At 44.0% G+C, this 21,842-nt stretch overlaps 1 protein-coding gene across 3 annotated transcripts in view; it reads right to left on the reverse strand.

Moving 5' to 3' along the window:
- The window catches only part of LOC135897748 (unconventional myosin-XVIIIa-like), a 364,913-nt gene that overhangs the window by 255,752 nt on the left and 87,319 nt on the right, over nucleotides 1-21,842 (reverse strand). For all 3 annotated transcript variants that reach the window (XM_065426465.2, XM_065426463.2, XM_065426464.2), the window contains exons 5-8: nucleotides 18,489-18,708; nucleotides 3,368-3,507; nucleotides 1,526-1,626; nucleotides 1,137-1,197 (exon numbers count right to left, since the gene is read on the reverse strand). In XM_065426465.2, the coding sequence (XP_065282537.2) occupies nucleotides 1,137-1,197; nucleotides 1,526-1,626; nucleotides 3,368-3,507; nucleotides 18,489-18,708 (522 nt within the window). The remainder of the gene's footprint in view (nucleotides 1-1,136; nucleotides 1,198-1,525; nucleotides 1,627-3,367; nucleotides 3,508-18,488; nucleotides 18,709-21,842) is intronic.

Here is a 21,842-nt window from a genome sequence, read left to right on the forward strand (position 1 = left end):
GGATATAACAACTACAGAAGAACCTCTTGATACAATCCCGTCTTGTAAGATTTTTCGGCACCAACGTTCGCGATCAAGAACACAAGAAATGACCTAATACAGCTACACTTCTTCTCTAGTTAATACGTTTACAATCAAACTGCGATCACGATATGTTTTCCGACTGCTAGATTCCATGACAACAAGAAAAGGCACGAAGCCTGCACAATCAAGAACAGTAGTTGCCTGCCGTAGGACTTGCCCACCCATGTCCTGTGAAAATGCTAGCATGCACTCCGTTTCCTATTCAGGTACTAGCAAATCTCCTCGAGGGTCGTATCATGCTGCATACGCAGCTATCACCGCAAGCGCTATGGCGATAATCATCTTCACTTATCTGTGGCACAGCATGCGTGGTGCATTCACCATTGGAAGCGTACTGCACGCATTTTACGGGCGAAAACACAAAAGTGCTGTCGTTCCCTGCTGCAGGCAGCGCAAAGTTAGCGTCATGTTTAGCTCAGGCAGTATTGTATTCTCATGCCACCCACCAGCTCGATTTCATTTTGGTTTCCCATCACCACCTTAAAACACTATGCAATAGAAAAACAATAACACGCACCTCAGGCTGCTGGAGCCTTAACGGCTCAATGCGTCGGCATCTCATGCAGCAAGGATTCAACCCGAATGAGCTTGTCAAAACTTCCCATCTATGTGCCCTACCTGAAGCTGCTGACATAAGCCGAATTCGCGTAGTGCAAATGTAAGCTTATCGAAGCTGCAAAAACGACAACATCTGTCTATGGCCACTCGGGCTTTGTCAGCCTAGGTGCACGTCAGCATCTCGTGCTGCAGTGCTTCGCGTTACACAGATGCCAACTACAAATGAGTCTGCCAAATTTTTCAGTGACTTCGGATCGTACATCCTCCCGGTTCAGTATGTTTTTTTCTTGCACTTTTCACCAATACATATGAACAAGGTCCTGCTGTGTATGAATGTGTGACAGTGTGAATGCATTTGTTTACATTTTTGCTAACGACATCACTGATAAAGTTTTTGCTTGGAATACCAGCAACCATTGTACAGGAGGTCTGCTGGAGATCTACAACCACTAATGTACTGAAAAAAGAGAGATAGGAGATAAAAGGACACGCACCTTCCTAAGGGGGGTGACAAAAAGATTGGGTTCCTCCAGATTGTCCAAGTACAGCTCTTTCCTGCACATAACCATACAAGACAGAAATAAGATTGACAATCAGCACTTCCTTTACCAAGGAAAGCAAACCAGGGACCATAGTATGTAAAAATTTTTTTTTAATTTTTGGGCCTTTTTCACCATTCTTTACTGGTTGGCATGATAACACCCCTTGCTGCAACAGGTCATAAGAAATGAGTAGAATTGAAGGAAAAGAATCCTTAATTACAGGCAATGTGAACTTAACGGGGCCACATCAGCGAATAATCCTGTCATTGTTTCTGTGACAGTGTCAAAGTGGACATACCCTCCCTCATGTAAACATTCGGGACAGCCAAAATATTTCTCACCTGAGTGTGTCTCCCGCACCAGCCAGCAGGTAGTAGAAAATGTGGAAGTTTGGCTCGCCTTCGGGCCTCCGAGACACACGTGACCGCTCCAGCATGAGCGCCTGTAAGGCATGCCAGAGAAGAACAGGCCTTCTTCATGACACTTGGTACCATTGCCATCGTAGTGGGAAACACTTCCACATGAACTCTTTCCAATGCAGCTTAGTGAGCACGCAACTTTTTTATACACACGTGCGTGCAAAAAACCATGGTAGTCTTTGTGAAATGAGGTAAAAATTGGATGTACAAATGCAAGAAAACAATATGAAACGTTGAAATACACATTTTTACAGCAAAGCTGTTAAGGGCTCATTCCACCAGGATCATGTGCGTGTGTAGACACACAACTCCCCACACCGGGCCGACCCAGAGTGGAGGTGCAGCAGCTGTGAAGCACTCCCCATACGCAGGCCAATCCTGAAGATATAGTTCAATGCCGGGCCTACCCGTGGCGGAAGTGATGCAGGTGTGAAACACTCCCCATACACAGGCCAATCCCGAAGATATAGTGCAATGCTGGGCCTACCCGCGGCGGAAGTGGTGCAGGTGTGAAGCACTCCCCATATTTAGGCCGATCCCGAAGTTACAGTACAATACTGGGCCTCCCCACGACAGAGGTGACGCAGGTGTGAAGCCGATCCCAAATATAGTGCAATGCCAGGCCTACTGTCGGCGAAGGTGATGCAGGCGTGAAGCACTGCCTATACGTGGGCTGATTCCGAAGATATAATGCAATACCGAGCCTACCCGCGGTGGAGGTGAAGCAGGCGTGAAGCACTCCCCATATGTGGGCTGATCCCGAAGACATAGTGAAATGGCGGGGCTACCCATGGCAGAGGTGACGCAGGCGTGAAGCACTCCCCTTATGTGGGCTGATCCCGAATATAGTGCAATGCCGGGCCTACCTGTGGCAAAGGTGACGCAGGCATGAAGCACTCCCCATAAGTGGGCTGATTCCAAAGATATAGTGCAATACCGAGCCTACCCGCGGCGGAGGTGATGCAGGCGTGAAGCACTCCCTCATGTGGGCCGATACCGAAGATAGTGCAATACCGGGCCTACCCACAGTGGAGCTGCAGTCTGCCATTAAGGGGCCCACATACACAGCTTCGCTGGTCATCCTTCTTCACAGAGTGGACGGGCACTGATCTTTTTTCTACCAGTTCAACTCTGTCTATTAACTTCACCTAAGTTTTCTCCCTGCATAATGCGATCACGCGCATCAATTACAAAGATACATGCAGACATTCTAAGTAGAAAAAGGGCTCACTGAGTGTTCGAAAAGCACATTGCAAGGTGTGCAATGTACCAGCTAAAATGAGAAGATGCTTACAATTTTGCCCAATGTCTTCGGCAGTAACAGCAATGACTACCACACTAATAACCATTGTTTGAATCTGTACTGGTTGGACTAAACCGTGACTGCAGCTGCAAACAAACTGTGCTTCACTTTCCATCTGATTAGATAGTGCACACTTTGACTAAGGCCCATGCTAAGCAGCGGACCCAAAAAAGTGGTGACTGGGAATTGCCTATAACCAGTATTAACATGGTGGTCACTAGACCATAGCTGATTGCAGTGCATAACTGCTAACTTTTGGTGAAAACACCATTGCCTTTTTGTAAGCTCTGTCATTTAAAAATATCAAAAACAACATGCTTGTAAATTATACACAGAGCAGCAATTCTTCCTGCCTTTTATGCACTGAATGCACTGAACCATCTAACATGCATGCATGCATGCTCAAAACTCAAGAGTGGGTTGTGATATTTACACTACAGCTCACAAGTATGTGAACCCACCTGGACAGAGGCAGCAACCACCTGCCCCATGTAGTCGAAGTCGAGTGAGAAAAGCTGGGTGAAGCGCGATGCATTGGCATTAGCTGCCGTGCGGCTGTTGCCAAAGGACTCGAGCAAGGCGGCTGCGGCGGTCAGCTTCTCTGCAGTACAGAAGCGGCAGAAGATGAAGTGTGAGACTACACGGTGCCTCGGCCCCAGCCTCAATGCCCAAGTGCTCAAAAGTGCGCATAAACTGCCACATTTACTAGATTCCAACGCGTATCTTTTTTCCCCAAGAATGTGCTAATGAAATTACATGCATAGTATGATAACACAACTGCAATAGTGAAAAGTGACAGTCACTGGAATGTGTTTCCCAAGAAGCATTAAACATCAGTTTCTCTTGCAAGTGGACAACACTAATCTACAACATATCATCAGCAAGAAAAAGCGCATGAAAGTGACTCTATGTCGTCATCATCACTATCGTCAGCATATTTTATTATCACTGCAGGTTGCAGATTCTTCTAGCAATCTCTAATTGGCCCTGCCTTGCATCAGCCAATTCTTGTAGATGCCCTTATCTGGTCGCAGAATACCTACTGTATTTTCTGACATACAAGTCACATTTTTTTCTGCACTTTTCGCCGGTGTGTCTACGACTTGCATACAATTTTTTTTTCTTTGAAAAGCCTGCCATTAAAATCAAATTGGATGCTATGGCCATGCGAAGTGCGCTGGGTTGACCTCCTCTGTCAGTTCATACAGGTTGTGTGCGAGCTATGGAGGTACCAGGTTCTTCTCATGATCGAGTTGCCAACTGTGAGTTGACCGAAGATATAGTACGCACGGCTGCGCAAACTACACAGTTGCTGCTAGAGTACAAGCCACCTCCCCTCACTCCCGCACTGCCTTCCAACTTTCATCCTTTGTGCGCGATTCGGCTCACCGTTCTGCTTTCACTCACACATGAAAGCATATGGCACGCAGCGACAATGTTATCAACTTTGGACTGTATACGAAACATCACGGTGACCACAATGGCAGAAATTTGCATGAAATGTCCATATCATCGATATCACAATTTTATAGGAATGGGACGGATACACCTGTGCGTGACCCGCATTCTTGAAGTCAAATGTCACTGTACATTTTTTTTTTAAATACCTTACCGAATGAACCTATCATGAGAAGCCAACAAAGACACCAATGAAAACATAGGGGAAATTACTTGTACCTACTGATTGAATTAAAGAAATGATAAATTAATGGCAATGAAAGTGGATGAAAAAACAAGTTGCCACAGGTGGGGAAGGATCCCACGTCTTTGCATTACGCGTGTGATGCTCTAACCAATTGAGCTACTGTGGTGCAGTTTCCCCATCCACTTTCTTGGGTATTTATGTGTTACTGCTAGAACTAACCTTGGGAGTGATAACCAGCACCACGAAACACAAACCTTGGCGACGGATGACATCTTTCTGCCGAGGGCATCATGTGTACGTAATATTTCTGGGTGAAGGCAACTGGTCAATAAATCCACACATGCTACCTGAAGGCATCAATGTTGGCGGATTTGTGACCCTCGTTATCTAAGAACGAGAAGAGAGGGGGTTAACCGAGGGGCTCGATTTTTATTAACTATACCAAGAGAAGCCAACAAACAAAGACACCTAGGAAAACATAGGGGAAATTGCTTGTACCTACTAATTCAATTACAGAAGTGATAAATTAATGGCAATGAAAGTGGATGAAAAAACAAGTTGCCACAGATGGGGAACGATTCCACGTCTTCACTGTACGATGCTCTCATTCTTAGATAACGATAGCCTCAATGTTGCCGGATTCGAGACCCTTGTTTTTAGATAACGAGGGTCTCAAAGGCTATGAAATTTGAATAATTTCGAAGCGAAGCAAATATTTTGGAATCGAGGCGAATATTTGGGACCCCTAGAACATAACAGAAAAATTGATGGAGTGAAATCATAATCTTGTTACAATGATCTCTGCTGGCTGTTTTTATCAAGTACAGTCACCGACCGTTTATTCGAACCTCACTGGGACTGTGGAAATGACTGAATAAACAGGTGTCCCAGAAAGCAGATTAAGAAAAAAAAAGAAATCGTTTATTTCCACGCACTTATTCGGGCTCGGCAGTAGGCTTGAAGAAATAATGAACGCGCCATTGCACGCTGTTCCGTTTAGGCGCAATCAGATAAGCCTGAATCTTTGAGAGCAATGTACGGTCACTACAGGCGGCTGAAAGCACAGTCACTGCTTGTATACGCTCCGCATGCGACGGCAGCGTAGCACATGGTGCATCATCTTCCGACTCAAGAGTCATCGTCCGGCGGAGCAGCAGAAACCTGACGAATTATCTCGCCATCGTCAAGTTCTGCGCATGTCAGTACAGCAGCGTCAGCGCCTGCGAACCTGTCAAATGAGACGGTGTCTGGAATCACAATGCAACCACTGTGCAGGCCTTGGCAGAACATTTTTGGCGTCAGTAGAGAGCACATTGGAAGGCGACAAATCCTAGGCCTCCTGGCATTCACTTGCCGGCATTCCCCAGCGCAGTCTGCACAGGCACTGTCGGCGCCATTAGACCCTTGACGCGATGTTTCCGTATGCCGCATTGGATCACCACAACCTTGCCACAGCACAAAAAGCAAACACCACCGCGCCATCACGCCAACACCAGTTGCACAAACAAAGAACGTGGCCCACTCGCAGTGTCGTGCACGAACATGCATGAAGAAAGAACCAATCAAATCAAATCAAAAGGGGAATTTTATTACACAATAATATGAAAAGTGCGTACAAAGATATTTGGTCCCATAGCCTAAAGCAGCTAGTGATGGGTCCAATACAAAAATGTATTCAAATAATTAGCAGTCTTATACAAACAAAATAGCGAAAGTATCATACATAAGCGGTAAATACTATATATAATCACAGAACTGCGCTAAATACGAACAAAACAAAACAAACAAAACTCAAGAATGTGCTAGGTAAGATAAGTAGTGGCATTTGCATGTAATGTCAAAACTTCTTGCGAGTTTTATTTCAAGAGGCAAATTATTCCACGGCTTAACACCAAAGAACTGAATTAATCTTTCACCGTACACATTTGAACATAAAGGAAGACTAAGATTACCATTGCATGCATGCCGTGTATTTGATGACAGAAATGTGAAGATGGTACGCGGCAGAGGTGGGTTTGTCTTTATTATTTCATTTATTAAGCAGGAAATATTGTAGCCACGAGTCAGTAAACGGCAGTATACGCAGCCTCTCAAGCAGAGGATGAGAGGGATGACGCACCGAGGAGAAAGTAATCGCACGAACAGCTCATTTTTGTAATCAGAATAACGAAGTAAGGTATGTTATGTACGTTTGGCCCCATGACTTGCAACAATAGCTAAGGTGGCAGTGAAATACGCTAAAATATAATGTTTGTAGCAATGTCAAATCAAAGTACTGACATGCTCGTATGAGAGTGTAACAGTTAAATGACAACTTTTTGCAAACAGTATTGATTTGGTCTCTCCAGTTAAGGTTACTGTCAAATATAATGCCTAGATATTTAATAGTCTGAACACATTCAATGGTTCAATTGTTTAATGATATGCTAATTGAATCGTAGTTCAGAGTTTTCCTTTGTGAATGGAAAATAATGTATTTTGTTTTATCGGCATTTACTAATAGTTGATTTTCACGAAACCACATTCAAACAGCTAGTAGTTCATTGGATACAGTATATTGTAAGGTTTCAAGTGAACTACCTGTGAATAAAATTACAGTATCGTCCACATACATTAATGCTTTAGATGATTGTAAAATTTGCAGGAAATCATTAACGTATAGAGCGAATAAAATGGGATGCAATACGGATCCTTGCGGTACACCACGTGACATCCCTAGATTCGGATAGAAAACCATCAATTAGTACTTTCTGCTTTCACGATGTGAGATAACTGGAAAAGAAGTCATGAGCGCCATCGATAATACCATAGCACTTCAGTTTTTTCAGTAGTGCCGAGTGACAAATGGTATCAAACACCTTTTTTATGTCGAAAAAAATTCCAATAACAATCTTTTGATGGTTGAGGGCAGAGTTGAATATTTGAGATAAACTAAGCACAGCTGTTGATGTGGATTTCCTTGGGACGAAACCATGCTGTTCCAGGCAAATTATGTAATTCCTGCTAAGGAAGTCCTTCAGCTGTTGAACGATAAATTTTTCAAAGATATTATTTACTATACTCAATTCGGATATCGGTCTATAGCCTCTGGGAATATTATGGTTGCCTGTTTTGTGTATTGGTACAACTTTCGCAATTTTTAATACATGTGGATAGGAATTTGCATTTAATTAATGGTTAAATAAATGACAAAGTGGAGCACTCAAATTATCTGGATTGTCTTTCAGTACTCTAGCTGGTATACCATCAGTTCCTGTGGCTTTGTTCAACTGTAGATTGTTTATAGCAGACGTCACCAGCTCTTCTGTTATGGCCTGAAAGCTAAATCTGTTTTCACTTTTTTCAACATAAGTGGTGGGCCATGCTGTACTAAATTGTTTCGTTATGTTTTTGCCAACCGTAGCAAAGTAATCATTAAAATCATTTATAAGGCTATCTGTGACGTTGTCAGGGAGAATTTTCGTTTTGTTATCGAGCCCTGTCACTTCTCTGACTATTTGCCATGTTAGTTTTGTATCGCAACGGGCAACAAGACGTGCATAATATGCCCTTTTAGATTTACGCATTAGCCCAACTGACTGATTTCTGAAATACTTAAACTGAGACTGGTAATATTCATTTGTTTTGTTTAACTTCAGCTTATTGTAATATTAATCTTTTTTCTTCAGTAGTGCTAGAATAGGCTGCATTATCCAAGGATGTATGACATGATCATACCTACGTCGTGTGCACGTAAACAATGACTGATTTATTGCATTCGTGATACTGCAAATAATGTTATCACATTCTACTTGCACGTCATCGTTATACAGCGTTTCAAACATAGTGTGTTGCAAGAGGGTGAGTACTTGCGAATAATTAACACGTGTGTGATATTCCGGGAGCAACTTTTCTGTTTTACGAGTATGATGTAAGTACGATTATGGCATGAAAAGAAAAGTCGGGTGGTGATCAGCAATTGCAAAATCATAAACAGCAGCTTCCACGTTGGTATCAAGACTGCACATCATGTGATCAATAAGTGTGGCAGTATTTTCAGAGAAACGTGTTTATTTGGTTATAACATTTTTAAGATTATATGATTGTAGGACAAACACGTAGTCATGGCACTGATTTTTTAGCAGATCTATATTGAAGTCACCACTGATTATTACCTGATAATGCGAGGTTACACACTGAATCAGCAAACTTTCCATGACGGATATGAAGTCATCTACGCTTGAGTTTAAGGGGCGATATAATACACTAGCTATGACACCACACTCAATCGTCACAAATAGCATTCCGCAGATTGTAGAGTGCTCTGGATATCGTTTAGATGCTGAAAACTGAGCTCGTCCATGAAAAACATGGCTACTCCACCGCCACATGTTGCATGCACTCTCGAATGTGGCAACATCACATATCCAGGTATATTTACGTGCTCATCATCCTTTCGCCATGTTTCTGTTAATGCGGTTATATCATATTAACGCGACAGCGTTAAGGAGCTCGTGTCGCAGAAAAGCCAGTGTAGTCGGCGTCAGCGGCGTTGGCTGTGAGCGATAAATCCCAGAAGGCACTTCATAAATAAAAAAACATCTTGCAAGATGGGCTGGTGGGAATCGAACCAGGGTCTTCGGAGTGTGAGACAGAGACACTATCACTCAGCCACGAGTTTGTTCCTTCAAAACGGGACAAAATCGCCTCTAGTGAATGCGGTGTTGCTTTAGAAACGTGCCGTAGAAAGTTATACTGCAGTGTATATCGGTAATTATGACCATGCAACTTACAGAAGTCGCAGTTTCATGAGTAGCAAAGTACGTTTTCGCTAAACTTCTTCTGCGCTCTGGGCACACACAGAGCCATCTTGCGGCAAAAACAGGAGACCCCCTCCTCGTAATGTACGGCGCTGACCCGACACGTGGCGCGCCACTCGCCCCATGACCGCGTCCGCCTTCATGGCGCGTCGGGGCCCGGCTATCTCTGCCGATCGCGACGTTTGGCTGGTGTAGCGCATTTGGGTAGGCGGTGCGATTGGGGTGCGATAACGCTATCGCATTCCACTCTTGAAGGCGAAGCTTAAGCGTCCTCCAATTTTTGAAATGAATGTTGTGAAAAATAGATTAATAGCTGGTCGAAATTTTTCTTTATGCTGCGGATATTGCAATGTAACATTGATATGCTTTTATGTTTTTGCCATGCCCTTTCAACCTCTGCGTTATTACTGTACTCTATCGAGGTCCTCTGTACATGTCACGTGCAGAACGCTCGAATTTTCTGCCTTGCGCATTACACTTTGCCACCTGACACCCAGGCGAACCTCCAATTTTTTTCGCGTTATGCATTCAATGCTTTCGCCAAAAGTACCTTATTTGCTGGACAAAGATGTTCATTCACGAACACTGGCAAACTATCCTTGAATCCCAAGGTGGAGGTGTTCAGCCTCTGCTTTTTTGACGCTCTTAGAACCCGGTTCCTCACTTTGCGAGGGTGGAATTTTACTATGATATTGGGTTTCTCTTTATCCTTCGACGGGACTCGATGAATTACTTCGATGTCAGACTCGGCAATCTCAGAGCAAATTCAAGTTGAAATTGCTTCCATTGTCGAAGTTAGATCTTCATCTCGGGCTAAAGGTATTCCTTTTATTTCCAGGTTGGTCTTACGACTGTATTGCTTCATGTCAGTTAATTGTTTCTTAATGTCTCAGAGTTCCTTTGCAAGATGCAAGTTGTTCTTTATTTCCCTCTTGTCATCCTTAACGTTGGTTATTTCGCTCTTTAGTGTTTGCATTTCTGCTCGAAATGCCTCAAAGCTTTCATTGATGAAGTTCATTGCTTGTTTTACAGGGTCCAGCTCAGTTCTCATCAAGCTCATTAGGTCATGTTTCATTTCATCATATTTGTCATCAAGTCTACTAGTCAAGTCTACCAAAGCCTTGGCAAGTTTTTAAACGGTCGTAGGAGCCTTTTCACTCATATTGCGCACACAGTAGGGAGCAGTACAGCAGCCTAAGTAAAGATTACTTAAGTAACGATATGAACAGAACGCAACTGCACAAAATAAGTACTTTGCTAAAGGCCATCAATTTGTTGTGGCTGCCTGGACTGCTCCTGTCTGATGCCACTCTCAGTCAAGGAACCATTTAAGTACCCAGCTGGTGACGTCAGGGCTCATGAGGATGCACAGAAGCATTTGTGGGTTCGGCAGGTTCTTTTCAATGGTCAGTTGGATGGTCCCCCTGTCGCTGCGTGACCTGGCAGAGTGACTAGGCGTAGGTGCTCAACGTAAAACGGCGACGGGCGATCTGAACAAAATAAGAAGTACTTCATTAAAGGCTGTTCGTTTGTTGTGGCTGCCTGGACTGCTCCTGTGTGATCAGTTGCTGGATTGTCTTGACATGGCTTACTAAGCTGAGACTGGAACTGCTGTAGCCACTCTATCGAACCAAGCAGAAATGATGATGATGAGCGGGGATTTGCAGTAGCGCCACTTCGTGGGGCAGCAAGGAGGCTCCCTTCAAAACAAAAATGGCGTTCAGCAAGTCGAACCATGCACTGGCCAGAGTCGGTGCATGGTGTTCTTGATAGAGTTGGCTCAAGGAGTGTCCGAAAAATCAGACGAGAGGTTGCAAGGTGTTTGAACTTTCGGCAGTCGTTATACATTATGGTCTATGGGGAGAATGGCGGTGCCGCGAAGCAGACCGAATAATCGAGCACGTCCAAATCTTTGGAGTCTGAAAAATCAGTCAGCAACTGTATATTTTTTGAACTATTCAATTTATTCAGACCACTGTGCACTGCTCACCTAGCCTTTCATTCTAGTGCTTGTTGCTATGTATAAAAACTAATTGTTCAGCTTGCTCGGGGAGAAGGTGTTCTCTTCTAGTAGTGACAACATTTCCTGTTGACGAGAACAACCTCTCACTTGACACTTGGGTTGCTAGCACTGACAGGTATAGCCGAGCTAGCTTGGACAGTGACGGGTACTTGACTTCGCCAAAATTTTTCCACCACAGGAAAGGATTCTCCAAGCGGGGCCGAACAGGTGCATGGAGGTACTCCTCCACCTCCTCCACCAGTCGATGGGAGCCAGTGCTTGAAGTGGTGGTGGAGGCCAAAGTTCGAAAAACATTGCATACGTCACTAGAGACAGCTTGTGCAGATGCACTGGACTCTTCCTTGTCTCTCCTCCGAAGCAGGCGCTTCTACACAGCTGAGCAGAGTAGATTTTTCAGCCACCGTTTCTCACTAGTGGTGTCAGAACAGACTGCTTTAAATTGGGGGTCCAATGCCGTGCTCCAGGCATATGTCACCTACAATTTTATGTCCACAAACCTGGACTTCATGCTATGAAGGAGGTTTCCTGTAAATACAGACTTCTCCCCACAATTCTGCTGTTGCTGGGTAAGCAGAAGTTGCACGCAATGTACTAGTGGCACCACTTGTGAAAGAGTTGGGTGCATTTCGGAGCAAGACTCTCTTGTTACATCGTCAACACATTTCAGCACTGATGCGACGGATGCCATCAGATGCCATTCACTTGAAGTTAGGTTTTCCAATGTATCCTGTTCTGACAGGTTCAAGGAAATTGGCAGATAGAGCTTTAAAGGCAAGAGATCATTTCATATTCACTGTTCCATTGCATTGCAACATGCTTCATCACTCCAAGGTGCTCTAAGCACATGCTAACTTGAATCTCTTTGAAGTGACTACTGGCCTGGAAACTCCTCTTGTAGTGCCCTACAATTGCTCAGGCCTTGACATACAGCTGGTCAGAATTCTGAGTGTCCTTCTCACACTGGATGCACAATTGTAATGTATGCACGAAGTATTGTATACTTGTCCGTCCCGTTCGTGATGCGGCACCCAGGAAGTTTCTAGCATTGTCAGTGACAATGAAAACTTGAACATATTGAGGAAGTCCCCACTCCTTTGCCAAGTCAAGGAGGATGCATTTTAGGTTGTCCTATGTATGGCCTTCCGACATGTGCTGGCATGCAAGGTGATAACTGTGAAGCCGGAACTCCTTATCAACGAGGTGGCATGTAAATGAGACATAGCTATTCCGGGCCTCGGTGTCCACCCGTCGATCGTCACCGAGTAGTATGGGGTCCCATAGGTGAAGTGATTGCACAGCTCACTTTTGATCCGTTCTTTTTCTTTGGCATAAAGTTCTGGCGCGACACTCTGAGAAAACATAGTCCTCAATGGGACCTTGTACTCAAGCACTGCGGTGTGCATCAAAGACAAAAAGCATGGCTCTTCAACCATAGAATAAGAGTTCGAGCCAGTGGCCAAGAACTGCACAGCCTTTGTTGTTAACATTTTTGTGCGCTTACTGTCACCTTTCAACGTCAGCTTAAAGTAGCCACAGCTAGCAGTAATTGCGTCCGCCTTCTTGGTGCCCATCATCTTTTTCGGGCCTGCAGGCTCTTTCAAGCATTCAGCAGCATGAAGCTTCTCGAACTGCTTGAATGGATCAGGGTGACGCTTTAGATGATTGACGAGGATGGTTGTAGTGCGCGTGGGCGTCTTAAGGCGCATCTTGCACGCGCACTTAGTCACGTCACTGGCTCTGCGAACGAAGAACTCCCAGACAGCACTCTGCAACACCCGCTGCACTGATTCATACATGGTTTGGCTACTTCAGCCGTGTGCGAAATCGAGCAGAAAGAACAACTAAAGCGTAACTGAAGTTGATAACTTGAAGCGACATACACATCCAGCGACCACATTTGCAAGCACAAGCCTAAAGGGAACGAGAAGCGTTTTTGACGAAATAATCATGTGCTTTGAGCTAGCTGCTTTATTTTTACTGCGGGGGAAACCTGTTTTGCTTTACCGAGAACCTTACGTTCAGTGCCTTCATTTCAGTTTCTTAGGCAAAACGTCAAGTTGGTGTCATGTTACAAAAGCAAAATGGGGCCATCAGCACCATTTTATTCATGTTGCATATACGTCACGCATCGAAGAAAATGGCAGAATGTCCAGAATAGCGCCCCAAAGCACGGTCACGGCCTCGGTCACAGCCTTGTTTCCTTCGAGCAGTCGTGGCTCCGTCAGCAAAGTGGCACGAAAACGCTGTACCCAGGGCAGATATAGAAAGAGAAACTTGCCAAAAACATGCATACCGGTATTCTTAAGATTCGAAAGACTTCGAAAATATTCAATGTTTTCGAATAGCCCTATTCGATTCGAAGGTCAAATCGAATATGACAAACATCACAGTCTCGGCATTACAATTGCGTGGTCAGCCACACAAGGGCCGTAAAATTGCGTCATCTATGTCGCTCCGGGCACACACAAAAATGCAATGTTCGAAAGGTAAAATGTCACCGTGCCCCATTACCAGCAATTGGCAATGCGTGAACGAAGCACCACCAAACCGCGATCTCCCAACAATGGCGTAGTAACCACCATTCTTTTTCAACATTGCATGGTGGAAGCTTGTGGTGCAGCGTTCTCACCAATTCGCGCCGCGTAGGGCCATGCTGACAGGAATGCTTGAGCGGGTGCTGCTCCCATGGTAGAAAGACATAGACAATCGTTCAAAATCATTGGAATAGGCATATTGCACATGGTGCCGCATGGACAATTACACAAAAACGAGAGTGATGCCATCGTGGCATTGATATTGCACCGGCCTCCACGGCACCGGTGCACGCCCCCCGCACCATGCTGTTTATGCTGTGCGCAGCACGCCTCTGCCCTGGAGGTGCTGGAGGCGTGCCCTGAATATGTGTGACCACACGTGACCTTCCTTGCAGCTTCCGAAATTATTGTTGTGGTTAGACAGTTGGCAGGGCACGTGCAGCCATGCGCCCAGTTTTGTCGCGCTTCTGTGCTTGGCACTCTGCGTGCACCCTCTTTCTACTGTGACCAGGTTCGAAGTGTTCATTGTAGCAGTACGGTAATTTAAGAAATGTTCGTTATATCTGGAAGCAGTTTCCATAGGGAGGATCGGGAAATAGTAAATGTATTGAAATGTGGTCGTTATACCCGATAGATCGCTGCACCTAGGACTGTTATAAGTGGGTTCAACTGTATGTTTTAGTTCATCGCATGAACCTCTTTTATCTGTTCTTGTAATCTTTCACATTTCAGCTGCTTGGCTTTATACTAGGGGTGTACGAATATTCGAAATTTCGAATACGAATTGAATATTTTCTTTATTCGAAGCGTATTCGATTCAAGGAATGCATATTTGGAAATTCCCGAATATTCGAAGACGGCCGAATAACGGTAGAAACGGCGAATAGTTGGACAGACTGCGAATAATTGAGCAATTAACTAATTATATGCTTGCTCCGCATTCTCCTAAGAACGTGTTTGTTCACTAAGAAATTTGCATGATCCGCTCATTATCTGTAGGCTCTGTTTCAGTCTATCTACATCACGCACATGAGACATGATCAGTTTCAGTTTCTTTTTTACCAAGCTTTATTCCAGGACTCTTTCATAACGATATATGATGTAGTTTCGGGTTCTGTGAGTATACGCAATAGGATATGTAGTGTATATATATGTATGTATGTAAAATATGAGTGTATGGAATGCTTCTGGTAATCTAGTAATGATCTAGTAATGAACAAGGAGAAGACAGATTTGGCATCTGCCCCTCAGAGGGAAGTTACAGACTATGCGAAAAAGCCTATTCTGGAAAGTGGCAAGGATTTTTGTGAGTGGTGGCAGTCCATTGGCCGCTTTAAGTACCTGCTTTTAAGTGCACTCGCACAGAAGTACTTGGCTATCCTTGCCACCTCAGTTCCTAGTGAAAGAGTCTTTTCTACCGATGGAAATGTCACAATGCATAGAGAGCGCTTACTTTCTGAACATGTTGAGCGATTAATTTTCCTTCACAATAACCTGTAACAAAAATTTTTTAAACTTCTACCCACAGAAATTTTGGAAACTTCTACCTACAAACTGCAGTGCTTCTCACAAAATAACTTTGTCATATCCTGACGGATCACTTGTTTCTACTGATCATCCATTCAACGTCATGAATTCTTATTTCTTGTCCGTTTTCACTCAAGAAACCGCCTCAGATAACAGTACACTTCCTGACTGCAACTTTTCCTGCATGCCTTCAATTGACGTCACATCTGAGGGCATTTTGGCCCTGATCGATAATATCAAGGTTTCCAGTGCTCCCGGCCCGGATAACATACCCTCTAAAGTCATCAAAAGCACTAAGGTGCTTACTAGTAAAATTCTACAAATCATCTTTACGCAGTCCATAACTACCAGTACCATTCCTAACGACCGGAAGTTAAGCAAGGTTGTCCTGATTTTCAAAAGTGGCGACAGAACTGATCCATCGAATTATCGCCCGATATCATGGACCTGTACTGCCTGCAAACTTCTTGAAGACATAATCTATTCTCGTGTTGCCTCTCGTCTTGAAGCTAACTCTTTCCTTTTCTGTAACCAGCATGGCTTCCGACCAGGTCACTCATGTGAAACTCAACACTTTGAATTCACTACTGACCTACATTTAAACCTTGATTCTCTCTTCCAAACAGACGTAATTTATCTAGACTTTTCGAAAGCCTTTGACCGTGTACCTTACGAATGACTAATGATCAAAGTGAACAGCTTGTGTCTCCATCCTTTAATCATGTCCAGGATCCGGTGCTTCCTAATTGGCCAATCACAGTTTACAGTGATTGGACACCGTCCCTCTACAGTCACCGAAGTATTATCTGGAGTACTGCAAGGTTCAGTCATTGGACCCCTTTTGTTTTTAATTTTCATTAATGACCTCCCCTCTGGTATTTCATCATCCATCCGGCTCTTTGCTGATGACTGCGTGCTGTACCGCCATATAAACTCATACAATGATCAGTTGCATTTACAGTATGACCTCACTACAATTGAAAAATGGTGCACAGAGTGGCTCATGCAGCTAAACGTCAAAAAATGTAAGTTCATGCGCATATCGTGGAAACACTCTTTCATGTCATACTCTTACTCTTTGCATTCCCTTCCTATTGAGCTGGTTCAATCATACAGGTACCTTGGTATCACCTTCAATAGCAAGCTTACATGGTCAGACATGTCCAAAATCTGGTTACTGCCACTAATCGATCCCTGGGATTCATAAAAGGGTCACTATCATCATCACCCCTGTGATCGTCAACTAGCATTTGAAACATTTACCCGTACTAAACTGGAATTCATGTCGACAATATGGAATCCCCATCAAGCATACCTTGTTGAGCTACTGGAAGCCGCCCAAAATCGCGCAGCCCGGTTTATTACATTCCAGTATGATTATCGGCTAAGTGTTAGAAACATCAAATCATCCCTCCACATCCAATCATTAGCACACCATTGAAAAATCTCACGCTTACGGCTCTTTCAAAAGCTCTACTACAATTTCTCGCATTTACGCGACACACTTCTTTTGCCACCCAACCGTACTTCATGCCATCCCTCAAACAACCTCAGTATTCAACATCTTCACGGCTCTACTAAATCCTTCAACAGCTCTTTCTTGCCGGTAGCTATTGCAGAATGGAATAGTTTACCAGACCGCGTAGTAATCGAACGTCACCCTACCAAGTTTCGAAACAGTTTCCAAACATACTAACGAACTTTCTGAGTATTGATGCTTAATGGATTTGACTTATTTTTACTACATCACACTTTTTTTAGTGCATTGGTTAGTACTTTTTGTTTCTGACATTCATTGGATTACACCTTCTCTACCCTTATGAATGTTATTGTTATTGTTTCTTGCTTCAGTCATGACTGTTTGTACGTTTCTTTTTCTTATGTATGCTCCCCCCTTATGTAATACCCCAACAGGGTCCTTTAAGGGTCAATAAATGATGGAATGATGATGAAGCGCATTACCTGACTGAAAGCATTACCTGACATTACCTGAGTGCATTACCTATAATGAGTGCCTTTTTAACCTGAAGCAGCCATGTAAAATGCAATATTGTTTTTAGAAGGGTAATAAATCTATTCTTACATCGTTTTGAACTGTTTAATACTACACATATATTCTATATTCGAAGACAGTTTTTTGCCTTATTTGTATTCGATTCGTATTCGAAAACTTCAATATTCACACACCCCTACTTTATACTGGAAGATCACAATATAGTGAACCTCATTATACCAAAATAAAATCTGACATCATCATATTCGACATAAGTTATAAGCGCACATGCGTACATAAGTAAAAAAAAAAGTGACATGCCAAATCGCAGTATAGTTTGCAAAAGAAAGTTTGCTTTAAAAATCACCAATAATACACAAGGGCAAATCAGAATGTCATTGCACCAATTTTCTAAAGCCAAATTATGGCTGCAAATGCAAAGTCAAGTTATTCAGTTTCGGAGGTGGAACTTTCTTGGACAGGCCCGGCTTTGTCTGCCGGTAGCTACGCGACACGGTGCTGCTGTCAGCTGTTGAAGATTGTGGTTGCGCTTCATGCGTCCACGGCATTCAAGCAACGAAGTGTGATTCATTTTCTACGGAGCAAGGGACAAAGACTCATCGAAATCCACAGGGAGCTCGCTCCTAGTGATTTCCATAATTTCGGTCTGCTGAAAAATTCCTCGCAGGACAGTGATTCACATGCAATGATGAAGCCAAGACAGCAGTACAACTGTGGTTCCACAGTCAGCCGGACAAATTCTACCACAGGGGCATCTCAGATTTAATGCTGCGATGGGACAAATGTCTGAACCAGTGTAGGGACTACGCAGAAAAATAGTGTAAGGTACGTAGAATGGTACGTATATTTGTAATTACCTGTATGTACCTTATATTGACTAATAAAAAAATAGAGGCAGAGACTTTCTGATTCACTCTCGCATTCACTGTGTCATGTCCAATAATTTGGCACATCCATGTTAGCTGTATCTAGGCTCAACTGTCGATTCAAATGGGCTGCAACATGACGATACGTTAACACATGTACTGTCGTGTACTAACCAGCAAGGGCATTTCCAGCGGCAGGTGTGGGTGCAGTCGTGATGCTCAGATGCTGCAGGACTTGTCGGGCCGCTGCACTCTGGCCCGAGCCGCTGCGACCCAGGAAAAGCACTGTCTGGTCGCGCCTTGTCGCGACCAGGGCTGAGTGTGCACTCTGGGCTACCGCAAACACATGCGGTGGCAGGTCATCTGCCTTGCAGCTTTGAACCAGCCGCATTACCTGCGAGCCACCACCCACACCACAAGGTCATCTTAATCAGGCCCCGTTAGAAATTTAAAAATTAAGTGGTTATATTTAACACCTTAAAGCAAGCAAACTGTAAAAGGAATGGGTGAGGGGGGGGGGGGGGGAGGCCTCCAGGTTAAACTAAGCCACGTGGGGCTTCTGAAGGAGTTACTATTGTCACGGGGTAGTGACTGTGACGGACACAATAACAAAACTGGAAATGGCAAAACTGAATTTTTATTGGGCGAACTTGTGCCCTCAAAAGCAAGCTACATGTAAAGCACAAAGATAGTGGCGAACACAGTCGGCGATCGTCGAAAAATCTGATCAGAGGGTCAAGCATGTCGGCCTTTATACATCAGTCATCGAATGTTTCAGATTAATCACTGGGACCCACGTGTCTTCCACAAAGTTCTACACTAGTACTAGCTTGATGTAGAAGCACAGTAATATGCCTAGTTATTCTATGGCACAGTCGCAGCAGGTATGGTTCGGTTTTCGGTTGCTGTCGGCAAAAGGTTCTGGTTGTCAGACTGAAATAGAATTTGCGGATATACAAACTTATGAGACGAGACAGGCAAGAAAGCTGCGCCGGAGCGAACCGGTCGAGCGGTGTCAAGCGCTCCGCGTGCGGAGAGACGGAGCAAGGAAAGAGGCCCGCGGCACTTTTCTTTCGTCCGCCGTTCTGTCCCGCGCTTCGCGAGGGTCGTCGTATAACGCGGGTCGGGCATAAAATTGCCGCGAATAACCGTGGTTTTTAATGCATTGCTTCTACGGGGACTTCGCTGGGACTGCGCTAACCCGTAGTAAAACCCGGGTGATGTATAACTGGGGTTCCACTGTACATCATTATATTGATAATTTCGTAATATTCAAGTTCCTTATAGCGGGGCTTAACTGTAGTCTTTCTTCGGAGATTAAGGAAGCTTGCAAAGCAAGGAAGAGGCTTCCGTCCCTACAGGTTTACGGAGCCACATTTCAATGCTCTCAAATTCCCAAAGAATGAAACTGACCTGCAGGCCACAACAAAGCATCTTTTCCCATTACGCAGCATAGCCCAGATAGCCACCCAGAGATCTAAATAATGTTATTGTTATAACTGATAATAGACCACCTGGACATCTACCCACAATGTACTGCCTCTTTTTCTTCTAACCTCAGTTTTGAAATGTAATAGTCGATGCATATAAGAGTTATCTAAGTGTGCGTTAATAGGCTGCAAAATGTGCAACGCTGACATTTTGAGACCCCACTGTATCCTAACACAGCTGCCACATACAGAAGTTGGAGGAGAGACCTCAATCCCGAACAGTACAACATCACAAGCCACCGTAGCCATCATGTTTAGCAGCACAATGATGATACATGTTTGGTGGTATCAAAGCTGCTTCCACAGACACGGGTAAATTGCATGAAGGTGACCACTAACTCTTTCTCTCTCACACACACAGCACTTCTGTGTGCTAGCTGTGCTTCCATAACACTCGTACCGCGCGCTCACCAACTCGGGCCAGTTGCCCAGCACACAGTTCCCCCAGGTCGAACCGCTTCCTGACACTTCGAAGGATGCCGGAACACGCCTGTTCCTCATGGAGCATAGTCCTTCGGCCTTCCAAGAACTCACTGGACTGATGTTCGCGCCCCTTCAGTGCAGTGGCTGCCACTGGCCAATAGAGATGCCCGATGAAAACAACCGCAGACATAGCGGCACAAAATTTAGACAAACTTCCCTCTGTACAGCAGACTTCTGTCAATTCCACTCCAGTTAACTCCAACTTTTATCCCGATGTCATCCCGATCGAAGGTCCTGGATGATGTCCATACATTCCTATGAGCCTAAACTTTCCTTATTTCGATTCTAAAATTGGCTTTTTTTTGGATAATTCAAACTTGACTGGTCAGCACGGATGCACTTGACCCCAGTGATAATCCTCATAGCAAGCCCTTTAGCGCCAGCGTCTGCAATGGTCGGGGACATTAAACGCATTTAACAGACTTCATACCTACACTGAAAAAACCTACAGACCCATCTCTTCTCTCTATCTTTCTTTCACTCCCCCATCCCACTTTCCACGTGTAGGGTAGCAAACTGGAATCAGTCTGGTTAACCTCCATGCTTTTTCTTCCCTCTCTCTCTCTCTCCCCCCTATTTTCCGACCTGCCCTAGGAAGATTTTCAAGCAAAAATGGAAATAGTAGCTTACAATAAATTATTACAGTATCCACCCAGTTCTAATGTGCGCCTTTTAGTTTTCCAGGAAAAGTTTGTCCACAAATTGCCTGTGCAGCACAGTTAGATACGAAACAAAAACTGCATTTTCAGCATTTACAGCAGCCCATCGTCAGTCACCCTAGCCAGCATCATTGCCATTGCCATCACAAGATGGCGACAGCAAGTTCTCGCATAGCATGACGAAGGTGACGCACTGCTTTCAGTTTTCGATTAAGAAAACTCATTCAAAAGATTAGCCATGTCAAGTGCTACACTAGTGGCAACAAGTCACGTCATGTGCTTTTGTTGTTCTGGAGAAGCGCACAAGTTGCAGGACAAATTGTCTGGTGGTCAGTCTATGTGTGGGCCACCATCCTGTTTGCAGTTGCTACAGAGTCATGTGATAAATACAGAATATCAAATGCACAACAAACTATACGTAGGTCATGTTGTGGTTCACAGAAAGTGATAAAGTGCTGAGAATGATGACAATAAGCATTAGACGTAAATGAATTTCCATTCTGTGAAGGCAAAGTTCACTAGTTTCATCTTGTTTTCATTGCTATGGTCAGAGTCAGCCTACGTTTTTTCTTGCTAAATAATTGTGTGCACATTATATATTTGCTTTTTAAAGAGCTTTAGTGTTAATCATTTAATTAATTATTAATTAATTTGATTATATAATGTTAATTAAGCTTTAATGTTATTTCTGCATTAGTTTCCTACTTTGAAACTTATAAAAAGTGGGCCCACATTCAATTCATGTGCGTGATTTATTTGTAAAAATTACTGCCAAATGAATTGGTGGTGTTTTCAGCATCTCGTTTCTGCCTCTTGTTTATTTTGGTTTGCCAGATAATTCAATCAATTTTGTCAGTCCTATCAGGGTCGAAGTACCTGAAGTCAACTATACATGC

The sequence above is a fragment of the Dermacentor albipictus genome, chromosome 2 (assembly GCF_038994185.2).
Source record: "Dermacentor albipictus isolate Rhodes 1998 colony chromosome 2, USDA_Dalb.pri_finalv2, whole genome shotgun sequence".
Taxonomy (NCBI): Eukaryota; Metazoa; Arthropoda; class Arachnida; order Ixodida; family Ixodidae; genus Dermacentor; species Dermacentor albipictus.